The sequence below is a fragment of the Oreochromis aureus genome, linkage group 4 (assembly GCF_013358895.1).
Source record: "Oreochromis aureus strain Israel breed Guangdong linkage group 4, ZZ_aureus, whole genome shotgun sequence".
In the NCBI taxonomy this organism is placed as follows: domain Eukaryota; kingdom Metazoa; phylum Chordata; class Actinopteri; order Cichliformes; family Cichlidae; genus Oreochromis; species Oreochromis aureus.
Window position 1 is genome coordinate 33,522,859 of NC_052945.1, and position 19,041 is coordinate 33,541,899.

Below are 19,041 nucleotides of genomic sequence, written 5' to 3' on the forward strand. Positions count from 1 at the left end.
CCATCCAGAGGGCGGGAACAGCAACAACAGGGGTGGGGGTGCTACGCAGTAAAGTGAGCGGGCGGCGCCTTGTTATTTAAATGTGAAACGGCTATGGCCACCGAGGCCTTCCACTAGACTGAAGAGTGGAGGAAAATAACCCCCCAAACAAAATAAATACCAACAAAGTAGACGCTCACACGCTGTCCACTATCAGCTTTTAGCTGCAATTCTCCATATTCGCCCGCATTAAGCGCGGGTGTCTACATCTACATCGTGATGCATACCCCCACCCCTCAGGAAAACACGCAAACTGTACTGTTGTCCACTACTGTACGGCACGGAGGGAGGACAGCACGGAATTGGGAGTCTCAGCTTGTGTTACCATGCGCGCGCACATACGCGCTCATCTGGTGAATACCCTGGGATGAGAGGGGGATGCCCCCTCCCTTCCTCCTTGCTTACCTACTCCAACTACACCACGTGGTTTCCTCTCTCTCTCTCAAAAAAAAAAAAAAAACCGAAAAAAACCCCCGTGAATTGGAGTGGACGAGGGGCGGCGTCACCCCTCTGCCGGCAGCAGGCGGATCGCCGAAAGAGGGAAGGATAGAAAACTAGAGAGAGAGGCGGAGAGAGAGGAAAACATTTCTCCCGATCTGATCCCGCCATAGTTTTTCCCACTCTTCTGCCATAGACCCATCATCAGAATACACCCAGTCCAACCCACCTCCTCCACAGCGCGATAGAGGCTATAGGCTGCTGCTTTATTCGTCTGTTGGGGCCGGCTGCAAGTCAGGGGATTTCATTTCTTCTCCTGCTCCACTTATTCAACTGGATTTACAGCAATATTCAACCTTACCACCTGATTATACTTTTTTACATTTTTTTTTATTTGAATTTGTGATCGTGAATTCAAATTTATTTCGTACTTTTGTCCTCTAGCGTGATTTACACTTTCTGTTTGAGTGGCAAGTGTGACAATATCTTGTTGCGCTATTAGCACATTCAGCAGAAACTTTTTGCTGGCTCCAATCTTAGTTATTTTGGGCTTTATTTTTTGTTTTCTTTTTTGGGCTCGGGAAAACAATTTCCACAATGCACAAGCTATACATTGGGAATCTAGGCGAAAGCGTGACTGCCGAGGACTTAGGAAAAACCTTTGACGAACACAAGATCCCATACACCGGACAGTTTCTAATGAAAACCGGCTATGCGTTTGTGGATTGTCCGGACGATCACTGGGCCATGAAGGCTATCGAGACATTTTCTGGTGAGTTAAGGTGGACTACAAGTCACCAAAAAAAGCCTTCTCTTATTTCCACCTTTAATTTCATTCATTCTATATATAGGGAAGCGGTAGACGCCGGCGCACAGCCCCGGTTGCATGCTCACCTTCAGCGGTGTATCCCAGTTTTATTGTCCGTTCGCCTCCCGAGGCTCCACGCGAGATTAAAAAATAAATAAATTCCTGAAATTATTTTATTGGTGTTAGCATAAGGAATAATAGTGTGTGGAAAGCTACACACCCACGGGAGCCATTCAACTTTTGCAGGGGGAGGGACGCACGTAGTGTAAAGCTATACTGTAAAACACAGCCGTTGGCGAAGCTTTCCTTGATACCGTTGTAATTTATCAAAGGAGATTCTAACAGTACTGTGCTAATTATGGCACGTGCATTTCAAGCTAATGTGTGCTTCTGGTAGGCGTTTTGATATCTTGCACCCCTAGCACTGGATAGAGTAGCCTACTCTCTTGTGATATAGGATGAAGCCTTGCTGCTTCCCCTCCCCCTTTAAGCCGGGAGTCCACTATGACAAAGGCAGAAACAAATAAATTAGCCCTTACCAAACCTGGCCTCAGACCAACCCAGAATTTACACAAACCTACCCCGGTATGGTGCAGCTCGCTTTCCTGCGTGGCGACAGCTCTGTGGCCCATTTCTCATGGTTTCCTACACATGTAACGTGAGGAGGCAAGGTCGCCATGCCAGTCAGCTCTCTCTGATCCTTCCTGAACCCTCACCAAACTCTCCAAACAACCCTCTCACACTACAACCATGTGGGCTTGAAACCTTTTAACTGCCACTCAGAGTTAAACTGATAAACGTATAGTTATCGCTTGGTATTTCTGAGGGATTCAAGCAGTGCATTATAAGACGGAAAGTGACGTGATGTACACTATTCACTTGCTCCCTGACTTTTAAGGCATGTTTTGAGCACTTTCAACACAGCTGCTTTTTAGTACTTTTCATGAGCGCTTGAACGATCACCAGGTTTAATTGGGAATAAGTGAACCGCAAGGCAACCCACACTTTAGCTGTGTTCCCTGAATACAGTAGATTCCCTTCGTAGGCCTTTACAGCTAGTACACAGTTAGCATTTAGCCACACTTTGTTCTGAACCAGTTTTCCTTTTTTCAGGTAAAGTGGAACTTCATGGGAAACGTATTGAGGTCGAGCACTCCGTCCCCAAGAAGCAAAGGTACATTGAGCACTTGTATCACCCCTCCCCCTCCTCTCTCAAAAAGAAAAGGGGGAAAAAACCTTTCATGTGTTGCATCACCTTATGTGGGTCTTTCTGCCATGTAATAAGTGAAAACAACGAGTTCACTGAATGATTTGCTATTAGTGGGACACAGATATCTGCCCTTGCGCCCACTTGACGTTAAAAGCCATTGTGAGGCTAGCAGTGGCTAGCTTGGCTGTGTTTGTTGGTGTGGGAGTGTAGCGTAGACCCTCAACTTTGTCGGCCATTGCTGTGGAGCTGAACTGTGACAGCTTTAGCTAGGTGCCTGCCGTTCTGTGCAGTGTGGTTGGATTTTTACTCGTCCTTTTAAAACGCTGCTGTGTTTTTAGAGTGAGCTCAACAAGCACGTAGATATAGGTTCTTCGTAAAGTCACAGTGTTGATGTGAGCACGTCCTGTGGTTTACTATATGCTCTAGGCCCAGCCTTTTATGTAGTTACTCTTTCCTTATACTACAGTCACTGCACAATTTCTTTAACACGATTTAAAAAATACACTGGCATATATGTATTTTAGAAATGTATACGTGGTGTGGTTTCACGTGTTGGACAACCTTTCAGTGCTTTAATGTATGCATGGATAATATTCGCTTGTACACATTATTCCCAAGCTTTTTGCTTTTATTAAAACTCTTCGGTTTAACGTTCAAACTCTGAAAAGAAATCAGTTTTTAATGATACTGTGAGTTGTGACGGAAATACGGTGTGTTGATTATTTTATTTCGTTTATAGGTTTCTTTTAGAAGGTATTTGACGAGGAAATTGTGATTTAATGGAGCTGTTAATTTTATGTTAAATTAATTACACATCTTTCCATTTAAAAACACAGCGGTACTGTTTATTAATTGTAGTATTTCTTTTTAAATATATAATGCTCGTTTTAACCCAGAATAGGTACTGGGTGTGAATATTTCACATTTAAATGCCTTTTGCTTCATGCCAACTCGGACACATTTAAGTGGCAGCCTGATAGTGTACCTGTAGCTTTGGCTTCTTTGTAATTGGGTGAGTGTCAATGAAATTTCTGCGGTTCAGTAGTAGCTCTAACTGGTGTCCATTGTGCTCATTTGACCTGCTTCATTCAAACAACACTATGCAATTCTCTTATAGCCCATCATTTATGCCCGTAACCTTTGGCACAGATACGAGGTGAGCACAGTTCTCCATGTTCCGCCATTTAGTCACATGTGTGCTTATGTATGTATGTATGTGTGTGTGTATGTATGTATGTGTGTGTGTATTCACTATGAGCCAAAATGGCCAGGAAACGTAGAAGATTCCACCCCATTTCCACACTTGTTGGCTTTTAATAAATGCTACGATTTGGCGTAATCGCTATTCGCGTGGTTTTGTATGAAACAGGCCAAATATTTCAAATAGAGCTGGCTTTTGGGGCGCCCGCCCTGCGCCACGAAAGCAGAGTAAAAACGTTGCAACATGGCTGTGGCACACATCCCAGCAGCGTGGTCTTTGTGTGGATGAGTGGGGCCGAGTGTGGTCAATTATTGCCAAACTCGCCTTACACGCAGAGCTAACATGGCTGTAGGCTGTAATGCCTTCACATGTCTTAGCGGGTGCGTGAAGAGTCCCAGACCTTGACTGTGATCATCTTAAAGAACCATAATGATAAAGGTGATTTGTGAGTAGGGGGACGAGCTTGTGGCCCTTCGTGACTTCACAACACGTGGTGCGTCCACGCAAAGAGGAGTTGCACCACGTCAGGCATGGAGGGCAAAATGGCGAAGCCTTGAAGGAAGCAGCCACTGTACAGATTGCTCCTTATTCTTTTTTTCTTTCTTTCACAGTGTGTCACTTTGGGTCTCGTCAGCGCCCGGGTCGCCCCGTGGCCTACATCACGTGTTCCTGTGTGTGTGTGTGTGTGTGTGTGCTTTTCTTTTCAATTTAAATAAATTAAAAAAATTAGAAAAGTGTTAATATGACGGAAAACTGTATTTGTGGAAGCCCTATCTTAAAATGGCTGTTCGTGCAGTCCGTCAGCCAGAGCTAAATTATCCAAATTATGTCGCAAAATGATCGCGTTTAAATATTTATGAAAAACATCTGCTCATCTCCAGCATCCAAGCGTGTGCAAGCTGTTTGAGCAAACGCTAATTTTACGAAATTATTTTGTAAATGTTTAAAATCCTCCAGTTGTCAAACAAAGACTGTGGGGCAACGAATTAGGCGTTTTCTGGCGACGTGCGCATTTGGGCAAAAACACTCAAAATAATAGATTCCAGCATATATTTTATTTTTACCTACTTTCACTCAATAAGCTGCTTGTTTTGATACCGTTTTGAATATTTCTCATTTATTGTGACTCTAACGTGGAACTAAAAGTTTTCAGGGGTGCTTGCGTTTCTACTCGTGTTTAAAATAAAGTTGCCAGAGTATATACGTTTAAACGTCTTAAAACTGCTCTCCTGCAGTTGCTTCTGAACCTCAAGGAGGGTGTGTGTGTTTGTGTGGGAGTGGCGGCTGTTCTGAAGGAACAAGCCCTTTGGGCTATTTGAAGGAGGTGGGGTGGGGGTGTCAGTCCCTTAACTAAAAGAATGAAGGTTCAATTCCTTCTTTAGATTCCACAAGTCTCAGTGCCAAATGCATTTTAGGCGCAGGGGGCGCTGGCCCTGGCTGCCCTGACCCCTGACGTGTTTTGAACGGGTACCTTTTGCGTTTGTATATATGGACGTTAAAGATGGACGAGTTGTAAGTTTCAGAGAGAGCTGTTTGGTTACTGTGTAAGGCTGCAGAGGGTTTGGCGAGGTGGAAAGCTGGGGTTGTATAGCTACAGGAAGAGAAGGGAGGGGAGTTTTTGTGTGTGTGGGTTCTCAGAGAGAACAAGCCTCCCTCTTTGGAGAGGGGAAATGTATAGAACGCTCACTGTTGGCGTAAAGCAAATCAGTGGTGACGCCCACCAAAAATCCCGTTAAACCCAGTTGAAATATAAATGGCATGGGTAGGTGTGGGCGTGTGTGCATTTTTTATCTGTTACCCATGCTCTGCAAAATTCTGATGGCAATCTGGCACATAAAAAAATAAAATAAAATAAAATAAAAAGTTTTGTTGGATGTCACAGAGAGAGCTGCTACAGACTATAGGCTAGCTTATTTATGGTAGTGTTTTTGTTTTTTTGTTTTTTTAACGTCTTTAGAGTCTTGTAATAATTGTCTTACACTGATTCTACAAATCAAAATTAGCTTTTGATTTTAGGGGCATTCCTGCCAAGTTCACATTTTTGTATTACGCTCCCTCTAAACATTCGCATGGGCTACTTGCAGAATATCACTATCAATTGGTATTAGCCCTGATGACTGATATCAGGAAATATAATGGTATTTACAGAGGTCATTGGCCAGTACTTAGTTGTTGGGTCAGTTTTATGCAAACAATTGTACTTTAAAATAGACCAGTTATTTATTTATTTTCCACTGAAGACTTTTTCTTCCTTGCACTAAAACTATAAACAACAAACAAAGTAAAAAGAAAAAGACTGGAATTTTGAATAAACATAATTCACCTATAATTAGCATGTTGCTAAAAACAATTATAATAATAATTATTATTCCCACTTTGGAGTATTTTTGCATGTCCTTGGTTATGGAGGCAGGGTTTAGTGTCTGATTCTGGTAAGCTGTGACCTTTGGCACCAAAATGTTATCTGTAGCGTTCAGTGTGCTAGGATTTGCACCCCGCCTTTACCGCTGCATGAGGCTATTATGCACAGCACACCAAAATTTTGTAATTTCATAATTGTGGGATTTAATTCCAGTCGCCTTTGAATCTCGACCCATTTTTCCATTTGCCATTTGTAGCCAAAAAAGAAATGATGATGTTGGCTCATTTCAAAACAGGAAAAATTGCATTGGAGGCTGCAACCTGTTCTACTTTCTTCATGCATTAGTCTTCATGTGTTACAGGTTTCTGTTTGCATTTCCTTCAAAAGGGAAAAAAAATGCATGGAATCCTGAATACTGCTGCACATGAAGCATGCCAACATATCTGCTGTCATTGTTTCACTGTTTAAGAATCTTTTTTAAAATAACAATAATTATTATTATTTTTCACTGAATTGCTTTAAACCTCAAAAAGAGAAAAAGATGACGTTCCAGTTTTCCTGCGACCCATAGACAGACTGATAGATCACATCCAAATAACATCACAGTGTTAGCAGTTAAAAGTCCAACCCATGGCTGGGAATATCCTCTGAAATACTGATATCCTTCCATTTTTCTTATGAAATGTCATTTCCTCTCTTTATGTAATGGTGTTACAAATTTTGTATTGGCTTTTTTTTAGCAGCTGAGTGAAGTTACTGTACACGTTGTGTCCCCCCCCACTTTTTGTCCTTTAATGGATGCAACAGCTATATTCTAGATATTTTAGGCACAATTTTTTTGTCCATTCTTTTAATTGAGTTTGACGTATATAAAATAATTTCCACAACAAGCTTGGCTGTAAATGCTTTTGTAATAAACCTGCTACCTGGTTTAATGGGGCACTGTTTAGCATGCATTTAAAGAAGTGTCCAAATCAGACTGTGAAGACGAGGAGGTGGTTTTAGATTTGACAAAAAAAAAAAAAAAATCTTAACACTTTCCCATTCTAGTTGTTTTTTTTCTCTGAAGTGGACAAAACAGTTCCTATGATCAAAACTGCTCTTCTACTTCTGACAAGTCTAAGAAGTCTTTCAAAGTTTGTATGTACATCATTAGGTGATGTTGTCTTCATCACATTAGTTATTCCCAAACTCACTGACCTGTAACGTTTAAACATCCCTCTTCCTGGCCACTGTGTCGGGTCTTCTGGGGAGATGTTAAGACCAAAGTCAGAATGTCCTGAGTCTGCCCCAGACGTCTAACGTTCAAGCCATCGTAATTAGATGCCTGAACTACCTTAACTGGCTCCTTTTACTGTGGATGAGCGGTAGCTCTACTATGAGCCCCTCCCAAGTGACAGCACTCATAACAATCTCTAATGGGCCCATTTCACTCAAGTTTTGCTGCACACTAAAAGCGATGTCACCTCCGGCAGTGCAAGCTGCGTTTTGGTGTCATGTTGGCTGGTTGTGCAGTCCTCAGTTTTTTTGAAGACATGAGTGTGTGATCATGTGACCATCATTTTAGAGGGAGATCTTGCAACAGTTTGAAAAGAGATGATTTTCTGGGGAAAAAAACTGTTTTGTCTGAGTGTTGACATTTGTTTGGGAAATACTGCAGGACTAGTACTCATGCCCTCAGCACTGGTATAAATGGTATGGAGCTATGGTGACATCACCGTTTGCATGCAACACGACCAGTTCAGTGAGCATTGTGGGCTCATTAGGGTGAATCTGGACATCCCTTGGAGGAAGTTAATTTTTGCCATTGTATGCATAATCTTGGTGACTACCCACAGCCCGTGGCCATAATCCACAGTTTCTCCATCACGCTGGTGTCTTCACCACAACAGACTGGTGCAGCCTCTCCTGCAGACACCAGTCTGTCAATCAATTTTCTGTTCTACTCTTTCCCCACTCATGAACACGACCCTGAGATACCCAAGCTCAACCTCGAGGAAGCAAGTTGTTCTGAACCCAGAGCATGCAATCTATCCTTTTCTGGCTCAGAACCATGGCCTCAGACTTTGTCCTACCTGCTTTTAAAGTTTGAATCTCTTGGTGAAGCTAACATGCAGTGGTGTGAAAAAGTTTTCGTCAAAGCTGGAATTGTTGGTATGTTGCAGATCACTGCTGTGCTGCTTAACTGAAGCGGACTTGAGCTTCAGGGCACAATCTGACTGCTGGACATTCTCCTGTATGATTTTTCTGATAGAGAGCACAATTCATGGTTCCATCAATTACCACAAGTCATTCCAACTCCTGAAAGCAGCAAAACAGTCATAGTCATCATGCTTCCACCACCATGTTTGACTGTTATGCTTGTATGAAATGCTGTATTGGTTTTATGCCAGAAGTAACAGGACACTTTATGACATTTCTTAGCCTTCTTCACCGGTCAGACGCGTTCTATTTAAGCAGTTCCTAAATTTAACAAGTTGTATTTCCAGTAGTCTGGATGCATCTTAAGCAGACCCTTTCCCATCGAGAGATGATGACTGTGTAAAACATCCCAATTTTATTCTTCCAAATTATCCAAAATGTCAGGATGGCGCAAGTTTACCAGTTTCCTCCATGGTGTTGAATCACTGGTCATTTGTAGCCTTGTTGGTAAGTTTGCTAAACCAGCCAGTATTCTCTTCTCCTTAAATAAATGAATGGTTTTTCCAACATTTGGATCATTAAGGTACATGAATGCAAATGTTATATTTTCTACATGATTCCAACAAAATGTATGGGCAGTGAATGGAGTACAGAGAAGGAATCAATTAGTGACATTTTATAACTCCATTAGCGTCCAAAAATGTGTGTTATGAGTTTGTAAACTACCGGAAAGCCCAGAAAATCCTGCATACGTGATGGGGCTGTAGGTTTTGCACCACAGTTGAACACTGTTCATAAAAAGCAGTGTTTAAAATATCTGATACCTGAATATCTGCTGACAAAGTGTTGTTGGAGTATAGATCTTGTATATCAGTGAACACTATGCTATCGAAACATTAAAGTTTTTTTTAACAGATTTCTTTGTTTTTTCTTAGCTATGAAATGTATGCAGTGTGTGTAAATCTTTGCTCTAGTTTTTTTTCCCTCTGTGTAATTTCACTAGCTGAAGCTGTGTTCCTTTTCCCCCATGTAAAGTGTGCTGCAGCTTTAAATGCACCCAAACGATCATGCATGTGAGGAACTGGATGTGTGTGTGTGTGTGTGTGTGTGTGGGGAGTGGGGGGGGGGGCCTAGCACGTTCACACAGCAGTACACAGAGTTGAAGGAGAGAGGCGAGCTGTGGTTTTATTTCTTCCTCTCTCATGGCTGGCAAAGGAGGAGGGGACAAGTGGGCGGAGGGAGCAAGAGGGGTGCGACCAATCGTCTGGTAGCAGCACTGTGCCTCGCTCACCCACATGCATGCTCTGACTTTATACTTTATCCTCGCTCTCTGCTCTCTCTCTCTCGCTCACTCTCTGCTCAGCGTGTTCATGGTTTCATTGTGCTGTTTTGGTTACTCTCTGGTACAGTGTGTTCGTTTCGCCCTCTTGTTTTTTGCCTCTCCTTCTTGCTCTGCCTTTGGCATATGGCCGTGATCCCCGAACCATTTCAGCCCTGTCTGCACAAGAGCTGAGACCGGGTAAGAGAATGAGGAGCAGACGGACAGACAAACCAAAAGGATCCAGAGAGAGTTACAGGCAGGAGGATGAATGTGGTTTAAATTTTGATGTCAGCTGAACTGCATTGCTCGGGGATGTTGGACACACAGTTTTGAGAGATAGCTCAGTTGTAATCTGATTAGACAGGCTACTGCTGCTGCTCTGCAGTGGTTGATGCACTGAGAGGTAAACCGTGCATTCAAACTAAAAGAATAGCTGTGGATAATTTTGAGACGGCATGAATAGATTTCTCAACTCAACTGCAGCTACGCGAAGGGAAATGAAGGCCAGCATTTGTCTATGCCAGTTACAACTTCACAGAAACAAGAATAATCATTTTACTGTTCTAACTGGCATTCATCATCAGTTTTATACTTCTGTTCTACTGCAGGGAGATAATGTCCCACATACTTGTGTAATTCATTTCTTCCTGCAATAGATACAATCTGCTCCTGAAATGCAAATTATTGAAGCTACAGTTACAAAAAAACCACAAAAACAAAAACAAAACATCTCCACTTGGCAGCAACAGTATTAACATACATCAGTACTGCAATTTCTACTACTATACTACTACTACTAGTAATTTGCCGTCTTACACAAATGGAAGCTACCAGTATAAACAATTTTCCGTTTGCTGATTAAGTCAGATGTCATTTCACAGAGCTGCTGTTGTGTGCATCTAGTGCAGTCTGCACTCTTCTATGAAAAGTATTCCAACATCCAGACTGGGTGTATTGTGGAAGTTCAGTTTTCAGTGTGTTCTGTATTTCATTACTTTTACAGTGAGAATAGCAAAACATTAATGAGGGTATTTAGTCATTGAGGGTCACTGTAGTCACACAGAAGCACACAAAACGCTGCTCTTTGTTTTCTTTTAGGTGAATATAGAAGTGTTTTGGTGATGCTCACTGCATTGAAATAATAGGAACTGCAGTGAAGTCAATAATTTGCTATAAAGTAATGGAATTACACTGATGATCTGTTTTTATTTTTGTGAAAATCTAATCACTGATTATGAAAGCTAATAATGAATAAAAATGTTTGTGCTTTATTTTAACTTTAATTAGTGCATCAATGATCTAATCAGACAACGTAAAATCATTTTGCATTGTGTGATATGACTGTGATATTTGAGTTCTTGCAGTAACTGGTTTCGCTTGGTCTACATTTTTGGGCCAAACTGGTGTCGTATATATTCATGCTGAAAGTCTTCCTATCTGTGTAAAAGCTTTGTTTCATATGGGTGTTTGTGTTGCCAGAGCTGTTTAATGCTTTTATCCCATGTAGTTATTATTTCTGTCAGCATAGATGCAGAAATGGTGTTTTGTGCAAACACAAGGACGTGCTTAACAAAGTATTTCGATTTCAAAGTTTTTACTCTGTAAAATCAAACTGTACTGAGCCAACTATAAAAAGTTTAATTTCTACATGCACAATTCTATTATATGAACTGGTCTATTTCCTGGCCTATGACTGCTTAAAATCTTCTGTGGAGCATTGTCAGAGATTTTTTTTGTTTTGTTTCTAAATTCAAATGTAACAAAAGGAAAGAAGCAGCATTAGCAGTGTTATCTGAGCAGTTTGGGCAATAGAAATGGCTACATGTGAGCTTAAGCGAAATTTAAATATGTAAGAAAAAAGGGGAAAAAAAGCCAATAATGTCATAATGATTGTGCCCTGACAATACAAATGTCTAGCGAAACATTAGAGAATTACATCTCAACCAACTTCAAAGTCAATCTGAGTCTTTATCTGCTAGTTTTATGTTAAGATGACTGATAGAATTTTGGAAGTTTGTTTTGTTTTTGTTTTTTTTAATGAGAAATGGCTCATACCTCCCCCGCTTTTTTTCTGTGTAAGTTTGATCCTGCAGTAGTTGTACAGTGATGTTAGGTAGTCACCGTGAATGGCACTGAACAGCTAGTTGAGCTGAAGCCTTTAAAACATTTCCTTTTGCATTTTCCTTTACTTTCTTATTCTGAATGGCAAAAAAAGAAACTTAGCTAACCACTGGTTCTTCATTTCTAAGTCTATAAAAGAGAGAAAAGACATTTCAACTTAAAGAACAATATTAATGTAGAATGTAATTACAAAGGCCCAAGCCAAAATAAGATGAGGAGAGCGTGTAAAAATGAAGGGATGAGGACAGTGGAGGCACGCGTGTAATGTAGGTGAAGGGGTAAATGAGATCTGTCTCTTTAAGAAGACCCCCACCTCCCCCCTCCACCCCATCTTTCTGATTGTTTCTTCTCTCTGGTTCAAACCATCTGTCCTCTCCCTACATTAGTTGGTGCACACACATTGAAGGGGTTGGGGGAAGAAGGAGTGATCAAGAAAAGAAGACAACGAAAGTAGGAAAGGGAGGAGGGTTGTTGGGGCCAGGGGTCGGGTCTGCATGGTAGATGGGGCCCCTCATGTTTACGTGTGTGTGTGTGTGTGTGTGTGTGTGTGTGTGTGTGTGTGTGTGTGTGTGTGTGTGTGTGTGTGTGCATATATACGTGAGTCCTGCTTCACTTGCACACAGTCATGGCATGAAATAGGACAGATTTTTTTTCCCCCCATTCTTAGTCACTTGCTGTTTTTAGTTTTTTCTAAAAAACTAAAACGTGCACATTTAATCCCATAATTTGGTCGAACGGGTACTGGAGTTGTATGAACTGCACCTATTATTCCTCCAAAATGTTAGTGCTGTATATTGCATATGATTACAATTGTGCTCTATTTATAAAAAAAGAGTAAAAACTATTACTACCATTTCACAAAGATTGCAATAAAATCAATAAACTGAAAATTAAAACAGAAAAGAAAAGTCGAGTTAAATAGAAGCAATGCTGTCACAAGATTGGTACATCTAGTCTGTAGTTGTTAAGAATGTCGTAGTTATTCTCTTTGAATGATTTTACAGTCCTGTAAAGAATTGCTTAAATTGTACTATGGCCCGTTATTGACTGACAATAATGTCAATAGTTTTTTTTTTTTTTTAACCTTTTTAATTTTTATTTATTATATGACATATATATTTAGAAGCTGACTGCTTAGGCTGAAAAGCTAAAGCTAAGCTAAAACTTTACCAACTAGTAAAAACAAGCCACAAAACCAGTGCTGACCAAATATAATACATGCCTTCAATACAGATAATGCGTTTCTTTAGCAAAGCAGAAGCTTCCCTACAAATATTGGCTAGCCAGGTTGCTAAAGCATTTGTTCTATACATTGAGTGGAAATCTGCAAATTAAATTCGTATTTTTCAGCTTTTGGTTGAATGTGGAAGCACTAAAATAATGTTTTACATGATGTAAGTCACTGTCATGTATTTTGAGCTGGTGTTTTCACCCCAATCATTTCAGGGTGTTACAAAGCTCAGTGAACATTAACCCTGACAGCAGACACAGTTACACAAATAAAAATGCGACACCACAGAGAACACAGTTCAAAAATGCTGTAAAATTGCAAAAATCCTACATGTTGAAATTGATTAATAACATTTAAATACAAAAGCTAGTTTAATTTTGTAATTTTGCATAAAACAATCGGAGCGACATTTGTTTTAATTAGGAACTGTGATTTCGAAGGGAACTGTAGCGTGAGATCAGTTATCTGCAAAGGCGAATGACCCTTTCATGTATTTCTAACAGGTCAGAAATGGAAGTCTTCCTTCATGCTTATGCAAGGAAACTGAACTGCATTGATTGCAGACATTTTCCTTCAGCTCCTCCACTTCCGCTTCTGTTTTCTGAGAACAACAGGCCTCTTGTATAAACAGTCAGACAAAGAGCACAAAGCTTCACTTAATCTCCCGACCAAAGTGGATTTTACGTAAACCAACGAGTAGAAATCCATAACTTTACAGCACAGTTTGGATGCTTTTAGTTTTATAGAATCCGTACATCAAACGTCTATGAGGAAAAAACTAAACTTTAAAAAAAAACAAACAAACAAAACAAAAACAAAATCCTTGTCCTTCAATTAAAAATTTTCAAACATTTACCCAGCTGCTGTAAAACAATATGTTGAGAATGGTCACCTAATCTAAATCAAACTGCACACTCTTTCTTATTATTTCCCTAACTTTTTTTATTTCAATCAATGAATTTTTAGTAGCTTTTTATGACCTTTTACAAACTTTGGCTCATCACCAACAGGTGACAAAAACCTGTTCCTAAAGGGGATGAAAACGCGTCTGTGTTTGCGTGCGTGTCTGTCAGATGGAGCCGAGGGAGCTGGGGCCCAACGCCATTGCCCACTAGATCTGAATTCTTGAAATTTTTGTCATCGGTAATGAGAAAGAACGTGGCCATTAGGGACCCGACAGGACACACGTTTGTAGACCGGAGGCATCAGCCTTGATGCAATTTGTCTTTATCTTTTGCTTTTTTGTGGGGGGCATTTTATTTCTTTAGGTTTGGGTAATATAGTCTCAAACATTATCACAACACAGCATTATATCCAGTGACACAACGTAAGTGAACCATCACGTTTAGTGTAACTAGCAATTGCTCCAGCAGCGCTCGGTGGAGTCATTTGTTTACATTTGGGTCGTACATCACCACCTACTAGCATCTCCTCCTTTGTAGCCGGGTTGTACCTTAATGTGTTTCTGCCTCTGGTGAAACGTGCTTGCTGCTTCAATCTTTAGGATCAGTTTTCCTACACATTTTGCAAAATGCAGTGCTTCCTGGGAGGTGTTTGAAGTAGCTTCCTTTTAGGTACTAAATCGTCATCGGTGGCTGACATGAAGCTTTCAGACATGCCCAGGCTTTTCTTGCTGATCTGCATTAGGGAGCATAAAAGCACGGTGTTGCTATAGCAGCGATATCACTATCACACTTTTATATCATGAAAAAATGTATACCGGTACTATTTTGTATGATATGATATCCTTTCCTATGTGCTGCAAAAAATTGTATTAGAAAGACTGAAAGTAAATTAGACCTGGTGTGTTTTAATTGGAACTCTGCTCAAGCTGAAAGGGTTTAATTTCATTTATTTTTAGTCTAATTTGTCTAGAAAAGTTTGCAGCCACTCAAAGTGTTTTGGAAAGCAAAATAGTGATGTAGAAACAAATTTAAAAAAAAAACAAAACATGCTAATGATATAAAACAATCAATTAAATGGCGGATTTTTAAATTGTTTTGAAGTATCACACCTTCCACAATTCATAATTTAAGCAATACATCTGTTAGATCCTGCAATTCCCAAATGCAGCTGTCAGTAAGAGGTCATTTCACAGCTGTTTTCAAGGGCTAGTAGTACTAGTAGCAGCATGTCAAATAATCTGATTATGTAAAATGGGCCTTGCCTATTTAATAAATATCTGTAAGAACACACATGAGAGTGAGTAGTTTAGAGTCTTGTGTCTGCAGACCCTCGTAAAATTCAGTGTCTAAATATTAAAATGAAAATTTAAAATGTCAGGAAAGTGAAGAAGATCTACTGATTAATAATCAGAGGACTTGGGACAAATACATGCATTTAATAAGATTGTTGCCAAGTGTTAAACACTTCTCAGTATCTTGTAGTGATGGGATTTCCCTTGGTGGTGGCGGTGGGGGAACCAATCAGAACATTTACACCACTTTTCCATAATGGAACTCGTGAGTTCCATAATTCAGGAATTATGTGATTTTGGGTTTTCTATTTTTTTTTTTTCAACCTTTGATAGAAGACTAAACTTAATGTGTGGTCTGCTCTGTTTTTTTTTCTCCTTCTTCTTCTTTTTAAATGATTCTTTAGACATTTTGGCCTTTATTTGATAGTAGAGCAGTGAAGATGTGGAATACAGGCAGCAAAGGGCCACAGGTTGTACTTGAACCACTCTAGCCATGTGCAGTATAGTTGCCTGCTCACCCACTGAGCCCCACTGAAGCATTGAGCTCCCATTGGTCTCCCCCTTCGGCTGTAACTAATTTAAGGATTCTTAACTTTTTAAAATTGAACATTAATTTGAAAGTGTTTTTTCTGCACGCCACTTTCTTGTATTTCCTCTTGCCACCAACCAGCCGCAGTAAGTGGGTGTCCTTACCTGTGCCTCGTTCTGAGAGGGGCCTTTTCCTGTTAAAAGGGCGTTCTTCCTCTCCACTGTCACTTAAGTGTTTGCTTGTCAGGGACCATGTGATTCCTGGAATGTTGTAAGATGTTAAAGAGTTTCACTCTTTCTGCTTTCTCACTTGATTAACTTCTGTGTGAAATTGAGCATAATTTGCAAAAGTTGTTGAAATGCTCTCTTTGGATGAATGTTTGTGCCACATAAATGCGTTGCAGGCAAGTCTTTTACCTTTGATCAGCAAAATACGTTGACGGGCTGCATGCTCTATATTTAGACTCAGAATGATGGTTTTTAAATTTCTGAGTGTTTTGGTTTTTCTAAAGTTTTTTTTTTTTTTTTTTTTGCATTTTAGCCTTTATTGGATAGAGACAGTGTGGATAGACAGGAAAACAGAGAGGGGGGGGGGGGGGGATGTGCAGCAAAGGGGTGTGTGGGACTCGAACCTGGGCCTACTCTGTCTATCAATACGACATATGGTCACCCACTGAGCTAAACTAGCAACCTTTCTTTCTTTTAATGTGACCCACTGACTCTGTCCAACATGGCTTCACTATGTCTGACTGTCTGCGACTTGAGTTTCCACTGCTGAGAATCTGCATGAGTGCTAGGTTCATCACATTCGGAGTGAAAGGAATAAAGAGCAAGCAAAAGCAAAAGCCATTGTCCTTGGGAGAAGGATTGGTTTTTTTGTGTGTGTGTGTGTGTGTGTGTGTGTGTGTGTGTGTGTGTGTGTGTGTGTGTGTGTAAATTGTGATTCTGTGTCAAGGTTTACGACATATACATTTATCCTAGGTATCCAGCAATCAGTATCAGTGCAGAAATTCTGTACCAAAACTTTTTTGTTGACTAATATCAACAAATGGGATGACACTAACCAATATTTTGGCCAATAATGTGCATAAATGAATGGTTAAAGACATGATGGAAAGCTGAAAACCTTTTGTGTGTCACTATCACAGCTGCGATTGGCCAAACAGTTTAACGTCTGAATATCAGTCTTGGAGACTGATAAGAGACCAAGACACGGTTCATGTATTTGTATTTATCATGCTAAATGTTAATAAATAGTGGAATGAAGAGCCGAGATACTTTGAAACTCTTATTAATCGAAGTAAAGGCTTATTGACGAATTATTAGTCTCAACCAGGGATTTCACTGTCCTGCATCCTTTGTTTAGTTCTGTTTGGGAGTACTGGGAACCATCCTGGGAACCAGATGTGTTTTACTTGCTGTGGGAGAATCCTTCTGGATACAGCCTGAATGACTACTTGTACTGCTATTTATCATATAACTAAACTGTAGTACTCAGCTCAGCCAGTACTCAACTTTCCACAGACGTGATTCCAAAGGTCCTCCAAAACTGTCCCTGCAAGAGAAGCTGGTACATCTGTAGGTTTAGGAACTCAGAGAAGCCAACATTTGGTCAAATCCACTAGTGTTTTCTGCAGTATTGCTCTAAACTGCAGCAGCAACTCGTGGCTGACAGTTAGGGGAAGTGGGCAGAGATTTTGAAGTAGTAGTCCAGGCTTCATTGTCCAAAGGATGACGGTGGGGATTTGTGATCATCACGCTTTTGATGTGTCAACGCTGTGATTTATCGAATCATCCTGTGGCTTGAGCCCTGCTGTCGACACATAAATCTGGGTGAACTTTTAACCCTGAGGGTTTCTGGACATCACTTTGTGGGAACTTGTGTATAAATGTTACTTCAGTTTTAAATGCTTTGCCTCCGAATGAAGGTTAAATGAACTGAAATACATAAAGCTTTTTCCTGAGCTACATTATAGATTTTGATTGCTTTCTGTCAACTTTCCTCTCCTTTCTCCTTTTAATCTGCCGTTCTCAGAGTTAAAATAGAAGCTATGCCTGCTGGTCACATGTCTGACACACAGGCATGCGGTGTGGCCGTGCATATGCATACGCACACTCGCGCAGACATGAGCTGCAGAGGGAAGAAGGAGAAGGGCTGAGAGAGAAAGAAAGAGGAAACCCCTCCCCCAGCAATAAAAGTGTGCTATGCCACTCTCCCTCCTCCCTTCACTGAAGTGGGTGTGTGCAAGTCTGGGGGTGTGCCATATCACATCCACTGCACTAGCTCACGTGATGCCGAGGCATGTGTGTATGTGGAAGGAGGTGCCACGGTTGTATGCTGTGATGTTGGGTGAGAACCTTCGAGAAGATACTGTGACAGTTTGAGGGGTTTGCACAGGTCAGAGTCGTCCTAACAGAGTAGTCTGTTATTCTGAAACTAAATCAAGCAGGCCTCAGTTCCTCTGTCAGGGTGATGGAGAGTTGCCATGTGCATGGCCACTACGAGAGCGTATTTATTGGCTCTGCATTTCAGCAGCATGTGATGGTGAAGCTTAGGGAATGAGTCTCAGACGAGGTGTATGAGAGAGATGATCTTCATGGTGTTGGTAATGAGTTAGCAGAGAAACGGCCGGCAGACTCAGACTAAGTGAGCACCAGTTGATATAACGACAGCCACTGCCCAGACTCCTGCCATAAACTTTAGAGTATTCTGATGATGAATGTTTACCATCTTCATGTCTGTGTTCTTGACTGGACTGGCTTTCATTTTGAAATTACCATTTTTGGAGGAGATTTTTTTTTTTTTCCCTCTTAAAATTATTTTTTAAATGAAAGAAAGCGGTGATAATGGTATAGAAGATGTTTATGCCTTTTCTAATTTGTGTTAGTTATTTAATTAGTATTTTCCTGCATATTTATTCATTTTAAAATTGTTTTAAAAATCTTTGTTATTTTTTAATTTTATTTTTGAGTACACTGCCCTATTAATGCAGCTGGTTTTTGTTACATTTGCAACATGAATTTGTATTTTTACTAATTCTTTTCATTCACTTAAATCTGATGTAGCTGTTTGCTACCAAATAAGGTTTATATGAAATACAACGTGAAGACAAGTGGTTTAAATAAAGTTGGAATGAAAGCTCCCCTCGTGTCTCACAAAAATATTTTAAAAAGTGTTTCATGGTGACGATTAGGTATCACTCTGCAAAACATTGTGTGTGCAGGAAATTTTCCTTTTTCCCCACCGTACTCGCTGAAGTTCGGTTTACAGCTTACTGTTCTACACCTGGATTTATGAAGCATGACTTAGTTTGTACACGAGAAACTTAATTATACATCTGAGTCTGGATAATATTTGCACACAAAGGGAGAGGTCATTTTGTTAAAACTGGGTGAGGAGTTTTTCTTTTATTTTTAGATCAAACTTTACTTGACTTAAATTG

The 19,041-nt window shown here is 40.4% G+C and overlaps 1 protein-coding gene across 1 annotated transcript in view; it reads left to right on the forward strand.

The window, feature by feature from the left end:
- Window positions 1–479: 479 nt before the first annotated feature.
- The window catches only part of igf2bp1 (insulin-like growth factor 2 mRNA binding protein 1), a 44,871-nt gene continuing 26,309 nt past the window's right edge, over window positions 480–19,041 (forward strand). Inside the window, exons 1-2 of the mRNA XM_039611212.1 lie at window positions 480–1,249; window positions 2,399–2,459. Coding sequence (XP_039467146.1) covers window positions 1,075–1,249; window positions 2,399–2,459 — 236 coding nt within the window. The 5' untranslated portion in view covers window positions 480–1,074. The remainder of the gene's footprint in view (window positions 1,250–2,398; window positions 2,460–19,041) is intronic.